The sequence below is a fragment of the Harmonia axyridis genome, chromosome 6 (genome assembly GCF_914767665.1).
Source record: "Harmonia axyridis chromosome 6, icHarAxyr1.1, whole genome shotgun sequence".
Classification (NCBI taxonomy): Eukaryota; Metazoa; Arthropoda; class Insecta; order Coleoptera; family Coccinellidae; genus Harmonia; species Harmonia axyridis.
This window is the reverse complement of record NC_059506.1, coordinates 9,910,500-9,920,427: the sequence shown is the minus strand read 5'-3', so window position 1 is coordinate 9,920,427 and position 9,928 is coordinate 9,910,500. Positions and strand designations below refer to the sequence as shown.

The 9,928-nt window shown below is 35.7% G+C and overlaps 2 protein-coding genes across 2 annotated transcripts; one reads left to right on the top strand and one right to left on the bottom strand.

The window, feature by feature from the left end:
• Window positions 1-1,383: 1,383 nt before the first annotated feature.
• On the top strand, window positions 1,384-2,721 carry LOC123683035. The gene has a single exon (XM_045621932.1). It carries the CDS (start codon window positions 1,384-1,386, stop codon window positions 2,719-2,721), a length of 1,338 nt encoding a protein of 445 aa, XP_045477888.1.
• A 2,550-nt stretch (window positions 2,722-5,271) lies between these two features.
• On the bottom strand, window positions 5,272-8,373 carry LOC123683034. The gene is made up of 5 exons (XM_045621930.1): window positions 7,731-8,373; window positions 7,196-7,314; window positions 6,814-6,949; window positions 5,438-6,003; window positions 5,272-5,361 (listed from the first exon to the last, which is right to left on the bottom strand). Exons 1-5 carry the CDS (start codon window positions 8,371-8,373, stop codon window positions 5,272-5,274), a joined length of 1,554 nt encoding a protein of 517 aa, XP_045477886.1.
• Between the last annotated feature and the right edge of the window lie 1,555 nt (window positions 8,374-9,928).

The following is a 9,928-nucleotide window of genomic DNA, read 5'->3' as shown; positions in this document are numbered from 1 at the left end:
TTCATGACATGGAAAGTTTTAATAAATAGTCACTTTTTAAAGTATTTTATACCTACATTGAATTGCTGGAAAATTTATACCAATTTCGAAAGTAACTGCCATGTCAAAATTTTTCATATACTGAATGATCCTTCAAATTTTATTTCTGTCGTAACATTTTGACTAGTAATTCAAGTGAAAAATTTGAACTGATTTTATATATGTATATAGTATAGCTATAAATGAACAACCTGAAAAGAGACAGAATGAATAGACTTGCCTTTCGAATACCCATGGCTTATGTTACCTCAAGCAAATTTAATATCTAGATAGAACCTTTTTGAGAAATCAGGTTATAAGTTTGAGAGTCTCTTAATTTCCAAGGTTTCAGTTGAACGACAAATAATATTATGATAATATAACAGGGTATATATGGTTGAAATTATTCGTATGGAAGATTTCACAACGATTTGACTTATTCATTATAAATTCAACAGCACTGCACTCAAATTGTTCAAAAACGGATTGATCATTTATATTTTTGCACTCTTCTGTCGTAAAAGTGTATATTTTAGATATTCCAAAAACACATGGAAATTTTTGAATGTCATCTGACTAACTTGGCTCTTTTTCCAGTAATAAAGCCAATTGTGAATTATCTATAAGGAGTTTTTCTATCTGTTTAATACATGATCAGATGAAGCTTCTGTTCTGTTTTGTAGTTCCATCTTCTGTCGCAATAGATTCAAATTCTCACGAAAGAGAATGTAGTTTTATAGTTTGTGGAAAATAAACGAAAAATTCCTGAAATGAAGTAACATTCATATCCAATTGAATGATACAAACACTTAAAACAAACCTGAATTGAGGAAAATGCATTCGATGATATAAATGTTCATTTCCAAATTTTGACAAATATCTATCGAATTTTCGATTCGCCGAAGACTTTGCATTTTATCTGTCGGCATTTATTTAAATATTGAATAACAATTTTGGAAACTGCAAACTTTTTCAAGAACTTTCATATATCGAAATGGAATATTTATTATTAACATGACACTGACAGCCAAATTGTCCACAGATACCACAGAAATATGGGACTTGAAATGTCAAAATGATCCGAAACACCCCGTATACTCGAAAACCGCGGGGAGAATCGAAGGTTTGGGATTTTTCCCGGGATCTCCAGACGATTTTGAGGGGGGTCTTATTCTTGTCATTTTTGCTCTAGATGGTCCCGTTTGGGCCCACTACAGCAAACCTCCACATCTATACGGTCTCCCAAAAATACACAAGGAGAACATCCCCTTGAGACCGATCGTCAGCTCAAGAAATTCCCCTTGCCACTCCTTAGCCAAGTTCCTCCTCAAGATAATTTCACCACTAAGAGGCCACACAACAGCAATGGTCAAAAATACGGAACATTTCATAGAAACCATGCGCACACAAGAAATCCTCAACCAGGACACCATGGTAAGCTTCGATGTATCCAGCTTGTTCACAAATGTTCCCACAGATCAAACACTCGAGATCGTGAGAAAGAAACTCGAGGAGGACCAAACATTAGCTGAACGAACCACACTGAGCATACATGCAATTATGGATATGCTCTCAGTCTGTATCAAGACCACGTATTTCCAGGTAGATAACATCTTCTACCAACAAGAATTCGGAATGGCCATGGGTTCACCATTGTCCCCGGTACTGGCAGACATATATATGGAAGATTTCGAGGGAAGAGCATTAGACCAATATGTGTTAAAACCGAAACTATGGCGAAGATACGTGGATGACACATTCGTGATATGGCCTCATGGAAAAGAGACCATCGCAGGATTCCTAGAACACCTCAATAACATAGAGGAATCCATAAAATTCACGATGGAAATTGAGGAAAATGAACAACTTCCATTCCTGGATGTGCTCGTACACAAACAGGAAGGAATTCCTCGAACCACGATTTACAGGAAGCCAACGAACACAGGTCAGTATCTCCACTTCGAATCTAACCATAACCTCAACACCAAATTGGGAGTAGCCAGATGCCTCTATGACAGAGCAACTCAAGTGTGCTCCAGTCTGAACGATAAGAACGAAGAATTCGATAAGATCACAGATATTCTTGAGAAGAACGGCTACCCCAAGAGGATACTAGAAATCGCCAGAACACCGAGGGATAACACAGAACCTCGACCAGAAACACAAACCGAATCAACTGAAACGATAACCACGGTCATCCCATATGTGAAAGGGTTATCAGAAAAACTCAGAAGAATTGGTAATAGATACGGCGTGAGAACTGCATTCCAAACTAAGAACACTGTCAGGGCTAACCTAACCAAGGTGAAACCTGACAACGAAAATCAAAGAACTAAAAATTGCATATACGAAATACCATGCGAGTGCGGTAGATCTTACATTGGAGAGACCAAACGCCCCCTGGACACAAGAGTCAAAGAGCACCAAAAACTAGCTCGACTGGGAGAAACAGAGAAATCCAGGCTAGTCCAACATGCTTGGGATGAGGAACATAGGATCAAATGGGATGAAGCTTCCATAATATCGAAGGAAGAAAGATCGAAACGGAGGAAACTCAAAGAAGCAGCCTTCATGGCCATCACTCCGAATCCCATAAGTATGCCGTCTCTGGAGATCAAGGAAGTCTGGGCACCAATCATAAGATCTGATCTGAGGAAATTGAACCCGGTCCAGGTCGGAAGCACCTCGACACCACCAAATTAAAAATGAATCGGAATTCGGACGGATAACTGCGCACACCATCTGCGCAACCCGAATATTCGACTACTGCGCATCCCAACTGCGCATACAGGTGTAACTTATATTAAGCTTAATGCGTATAGATTACTACCTGCTTCTGTAGACTAGTGGTGAGAGTTAAAGGATTGCAACCGATACGACTAAGGTTCAAACCCCGATACCCTCATACGAAATCGAAAAAAGTATGGTGCGTACAAGTCCAGACAGACCAAGTTTGGCAAACGGTTCTTCTCAGAACCACCCAATCGGTCCTTCTCAGGACCACCACCCTGAGGACGGCAGGCGAATGCTTGCCGAAACGTCGGAAACATCCAACCGCACAGATGATGGAAACAGCCCAAATAACCATCTAATGTAAAGATCTTATTTGAACACAAATCAATAGCTCTCAAGAAAGCAACTAACAAGAACATCAACAACTTCAGCGAAAAAAGATCTGATACTTCGTTAGTGAAGGAGTAGAAATCAATTATAATAAATAAATAGGTAAACAGAATAATCAACAAAATGAGAGGTTGTCAAAAATGTTGTCAACCAGACTTGCCACAGAATACACGCACATGACAGATGAAACATAGAGTAGCATTAAATCACATTGGTCGCAGTAATTCACTCTCACCGAACCCAGAACAAATGCGATTTTTTTTAAAGATTCCATGAACCGAAACCAATCCCCTCTCACAGAAATGTCCTAGAACACAGAATTCATTTTCACGTTATCCCTACGACTGCTGAACTTGTTGAAATTCCTTCTGTATGTGATCCACCCAATTCTCTCCCACCGAACTGGTCATAATGAATCAAATAAGAATAGATGGAGCTGATATTATTTACATCCCTTCTGTAGTTCATCGAACAGGTTTGGCGTTTAATATGATACATCTCTAAGAAACATCTTTTTCTTCCACTAACTTCAATTTCTAGGATTTTGGTGGAATCATAATTCATTGGATGATCTTTGTCCCGGGTATGGTCTGCTAGGGCACAAATCTTACTTGAATTCTTGATGTCGCTTTTGTGTTGAGCAATCCTTCTCTTCAGAAGCTGAGACGTCTGACCAATGTACACCTCACTGCATATTGAACAAGGAATACAATATACCACACCACTCATGTTATCAACAGTCATCCTATCCTTCACTCGACTGTATAATCTGTCAATTTTAAAATAAGATTTCTGAATCAACATAATTTCTGTGGTCTTTAAGAGGTTAATTAATGCGTTTGTCATACCATTAATTAGGGGAATAGACAAGTAAAGAATTCTACCCGTGTTCTCAGTGTCCACAGTGGTGGATGCGCTCCTCTCTCCATTCGTTGGCCGTGTCGAAGGAGTGGTATTATAAATCAACCTGGACAATAACCTTTTTGGGTATCCATTCTCTAGCATCAACTGCATCAACAACCTCAGATTCTGCCGCCTTAGACTTGGATGCGCAACCTTTTCTATGCGATTCTTCAATCCTAAAATCATGTTTACCTTTTGTCCATATGAATGATCGGTACCAATCCAGAATCAGCCTATATATATATATATATATATATATATATATATATATATATATATATATATATATATATATAATAATAATAATAATAATAATAATGTCTTTATTTTCACAAAAAAGTTACAATAATTCTTATCTTATCTTATTTTAGTTATTAGCTAGTTTGATTTATTGTGAAAAAAGGCGGAGTCCAGTTATGCTCATGCATATTCTGCTCTACTCAACCCTTACAGAAAAAGAAATAAAAAACAAAAAAAAAAATAATTTTGATTTGTTCTTTCACACTTTTTTCATAGGCGTTCTGCGTTCACTAATGGAGTCAGTTAGATAATGTGCAAGAAAATAGAAGAACTAGGGCTCGTTCTGTTCTTTCAAGTATAATTCAAACATTTTATTTTTAAACGCTTTTATGTTCAAAGTCTTGAAGGTGTATGGAATAGGATTATAGACTTTTGCGATGTTATAGGTGAAACTTCTTTCGAAAAAGGTCGTTCTATGAATAGGTGGTGTTATAAGACCTCTATTTCTTATATTTATATTATGAACATGACTTCTATATATTATCTTTCTATGAAGATAGTTCGGAGTTTTATTCAACACAATGTTATGATAGAAGCAGGCTGAGTGTAATTTTCGGCGGAAATTCATGTTCAACCAACCTATTTCTTTGAGTTTATGAGAGATTCTGTCGAATTTTCTTATGCCGTATATAAATCTGAGACATGAATTCTGGACACGCTGAATTCTCGCCCTGGCTATTGCAGTTAAGCATTCCCCATAAATCACGTCACCAAAGTTAAAAGTTGACAATACAAGGGAGTCACATAAAATTTTTTTTTGTTTCTCTGGGATATAGTGCCGATTACAATATAGCAGCCTTAATTTGTAATATGCCCGACGAATACAGTTCGAGACATGATCATCAAATCTTAGATTATTATCAAAAATCACTCCTAGATTACGTTTGCCGTTTTCAACCTTCAAACTTTTATCACCGATTTTTATATTCACCAATTTTTCAGTTTGTTCTCTACAATTTTTAGGACCGAAAAGTAATGCCGTACATTTTTCTGCATTGATGTGAAGGTGATGTTGAGCTGAAAAATTCATAAGTTCGAGATTCAACGTGTTACAAGCTTCAACGACATCAGTGTTGTCAAAGGATATACATACTTGAGTATCGTCTGCGTAGTAGTGAGCTTTGCATTTATTAAAAGAGCAATCTTGCTCAGAGGTGTACACTATGTAAAGAGTTGCTCCCAGAATTGATCCCTGTGCACAACCTCTAGTCACAGGTAGTTCCTCGGATAGAACACCGTCTATCATGACTCTTTGAGTCCTCCCATCAAAATAACTACTGAAAAAGGCAACCGCGCTTTCACCCAAACCTATGTAGTGGAGAGCTGCCAACAATATAGACCGATCAAGGGTGTCAAAGGCTCTACTATAGTCTAAGAGAACAAGCAATGTGGATTTACCATTATCTGTGGCACGAAAGATGTCATCCGTGATATCTGCTAGAGTGGTAGAACAGTTGTGATATTTTCTAAAACCAGATTGTGTTTCAGGAAGGATATTGTTAGCTTCTATATGATTAATTAGTTGTTCGTTAATTATTTTTTCAAGAATCTTCGATAAGCATGGGAGGATGCTTATAGGTCTGAGGTCCCTGTATTCTTTAGGAGATGTTTTTTTTGGTTTTGGGATTACAAGTGCCTTTTTCCATGTAGTTGGATAAACTGAGTTGGAAATACAGTAATTTATGAGATGAGTTAGAAATGGAAGAATAAACGGGGTACAAAGATGTAGTACGTGTATATTGATGCCATCTATGCCACAGGCTTTAGATTTCAACTGAGAGATTATTTTGAGCACATCCATTTCTGATACAGTAGTGAATTTGAGGATAGAGGTTAACGATCTTTTCCGGTTTTGCGAGTAGAATTTTATAGTGTCCTCCGGATCAATTACGGGTTGTGGAATTAATGAAATGAAGGAACGATTGATTTCATCAGGATTTCTCAAGTTTTCAGGTATTTGGGTGATGCCATCTTTGAAATCACCGCAGTAATATTTAAGTTCTTGCCAAAGATTATTATTTGTTGAAAATTTTTCTTGTAGAAACAGTTTTTTTTCATGTTCAATTTTCGAAGAAACTAAGTTCCTTAATGATTTATAGTGGGCTCGGTTCTCATCAGTGCGATTTTTCTTATATTTACTTAAGGCTTTGCCACGCAGTTTCATTAGGTGTCTAACATTGTCAAGCCAGGGTTGTCTTTTAGACTTCGACAATCTAATCTTTTTAATTGGTGCATGTAGATCAAGCAGCGCGTTTATATTTGCGTTAATAAAGTCAACTTTCCCGTCAGCATTGTCTATGTCTAGAATATTCCGCCAAGGAATGGAGCGCAAGTCCTGATCGAACTGCTGTATATCAATATTCTTGTAGTTTCTGTATTCTTTGAATTCTGTTTTTTTTTTTAAAGTAGGTATTTGAATTTCACAAAAAATGAATTCGTGATCTGAAAACATTGAGGCCAGGGTATCACACTTGACCACTTCCATATTATCAGACATAATGATCAGATCAATTAGGGATTCGCTTTGTAATGTTACTCTAGTAGGATGGGTAAAAACTTGGGCCAGGCCCATGGAACTGAGCAGAAGGTTGAACTCTCTCACCTCCTTAGAGGAGTAATTCAGGTAGTTTAAATTGAAATCACCAACACAGCATATATTGTCAGAAAGAGGTGCTAATGAGGATAAAATATCATCAAAATCTGTCAAAAAGCTAGATTGACTGTATTGCGGTGGTTTGTAAATACATCCTAGAACAATATCCATCTTACTTAGACGCATTCGAATCCAGACTTGTTCAAAACTAGAGTTATTTGTATACTCATTTTCAATGCGTGTGATATTAAAACCTACCTTGATGAATAATCCCACGCCTCCACCTCTACCATTTTTACTTTGATAGATACCCCTATATCCGTCAATTATGATGTTTTCGTAGTTAATTGTTTTATTGAGCCATGTTTCCGATACACCTACAACATCGAAATTATTCGAGGTAATGAATTGTTTGAACTCTTCAAGACTTGGAATTAGAGATCTTATATTTATATGACCAATTTTTAAACTACTTGCTTTCATAACATAGAACAGAAAAAAATGTAAAAAAAAAAAAAAAAACCTACATTAAATGTATTTGAATGTTAGTGATCAGATCTCCAGCGATTAATGTGTATGGAGTTGAAATATCATTACAAAAATAATATAAGAAAAATAGTGAACGCAGATGCAAATTTACTATAAAGTTTTACGACTCTCTCAACAAATGTTTTGAAAAATAACAGTGTCCCAAAACATATGATTCCACTCCGCTGTTAGTTAATTAATAGACTCAAGTGATTTTCATCTTGAATATGAATTTTCTTGTTATTATGCAAAGCGAAGACTTTACCTCTCTTCGTCCAGGAATTATTTCCGAAAGCCTGTCGCACCTTTTGGAATAGTTGTATTTCATCCCTTCGTAGCACCTCAGATATCAACAGATTGGATCCCTTTAGTCGACTCTTACTGAAGAAAATTTCATCACGACGCCACTGGGTAACGAACTCGACAATCACAGGTGACGGCTTGTTATCCTTCTGTTTGTTATCATTTTTTCTCAGGCGATAACAGGTGACTAATTCTGTTGGTTGGATGTTGATATTCATTTTCTTGTTGAAAATATTCAATAATTCCTTCGTCATATCGCTGGAATTATCCTTCTCGGGAACACCCCTCAGTAAAAGCTTTTTATTGTTGCTACTGTTTTGAATTTTATCAACTTGTTGTTCATTTTTTTGAATTCTGGATTGAATCGATAAAAGTTCTTCTTTTAGGTTTTTGATGTCTTCCTTGATTTCGATCTCGAATTGTTTGAGTTTTTTTTCTAAGCTTGCAGGAATTCCCTGATCGAAGGTGGATGAATTCTGTTCTATATAATCTTTACGTAGTTTATCCAATCCCTCTTGAAATTTAATTTCCATTTTAGACATCCTTTCTTGGATAATCGTATTCGAAGTATCCTGGGTGTCAGGGTTTCGTCTTGTACCACCCATTTAGTATGAGATTCTTAGTCAGTTTGAATATTTCTAATAATATTTGAAAAATAAGCGGAGCAGTGGCGATACGTGTTCACGCTGCGAACGCCATGAATCGAATATATATACCAGATATTTTAAAGATTCAGATTGTTAAACACTTGTGTGAATAAAAGAGGTGTTTGATCGACCTGGGTTTTTGTCCCTTCCATTTGATGAATTCAGAGATCAGAACCACGACTCAAAACAAACAACTGTTCTCGGGCATTATGAGTTGTAACAAAGATGTTACAATAGTGCTCAATACAATAAGCACTTAACGATATTTATGGAAATAATCCTATACTTTGAAATAATATTCAGTGATTAGATAAAATAATGTATAATACTCGGACAGAAGGCTCATTCTACCGCTTGTTCATGTTGAACTTGTGGAAGAATATCAATACCTTCTGCACTTGTATTATAAAAATGTATTATTATTGCATTCATTGTGAATATGGAATTCCATTTTCAAATTTGAAAATCGAAAGTTATGATCAAATTTTGTTCCCAATTTTTGACAGAATAATAATAATAATTAAATGGTTTATTGTGTAAGCTACAGGGTATAAACATATAATCACAGAGACGTGAGCCTGAACGTGACTTCTAAATACACAAAATATAATACAATAGCCGGTATTCAAATAATTCCACAAATCAAAATCAAATTCCAACAACATATCCTAACAAAAGATATAATAATCAACAAAAAGTTAAGAGTACATCATCCACAGTATAGATAGATAGATAGATAGATAGTTTCTTTATTTCAGATTTTAAATTTTCATACACAGAAAAAAATACAAAATGAAATAGTGTCAATTACAATGATTTACAATTTGATTATATAAAGTAATCCCCCAAACAATAGGGTTCCATATTAATCAAGAATTTCTTTGTTTTTGCCTTGAAGATCTTATAATTCTCAATATTTTTTATATTCTGGGGTAATTTATTGAAAATTTTTATGCACATATATGATGGATTTTTTTCAGATAGAGATAGCTTATGTTGTGGAAAAGTAATATCAACCGTTCTTGTGTTATACGTAAAATTAGTATTATTTTTAAGGAATTCTGTTTTATTTCTATGAAGGTATAGAAGGCACTCGAGCAGGTACAAACCATAAACTGTTAGAACGCCTAATTCCCTGAATTTACCTCTGCAGGAATCCCTAAACCCCATATTCAATAATACTCGGATTATGCGCTTCTGACTGACAAATATGGACTGGACAGATGAACTTATTCCCCAGAATATTATTCCGTATCTCAGTAGCGATTCGAAATTAGCATAGTACAGCACTTTTTTTACATTTTGATTTATATATTTATGTATAATTCTGAAAGCATAAATGACTTTGTTGAGTTTTTTTGAAAGATAATTAATATGTGTGTTCCATTTCAAGAATTCATCTATAATGATTCCCAGGAACTTGGTACTCTCAACAGTTTTAATGTGCTGGTTGCTCAGACAGACCTCTGAGGGTATTCCTTTTGAATTACTTGCTCTGAATATTATTACGTTT

Bases quoted from the DNA above. Each gene is read 5' to 3' on its own strand.
- LOC123683035 (XM_045621932.1), top strand. From the start codon at position 1,384: ATGGTCAAAAATACGGAACATTTCATAGAAACCATGCGCACACAAGAA.
- LOC123683034 (XM_045621930.1), bottom strand. From the start codon at position 8,373: ATGGGTGGTACAAGACGAAACCCTGACACCCAGGATACTTCGAATACG. The intron at 7,315-7,730 runs GTAAAGTCTTCG...TCGATGTTGTAG, and splicing joins TAATTCCTGGACGAAGAGAG to GTGTATCGGAAACATGGCTC. The intron at 6,004-6,813 runs GTGATACCCTGG...TTTCCAACTCAG, and splicing joins TAATATGGAAGTGGTCAAGT to TTTATCCAACTACATGGAAA.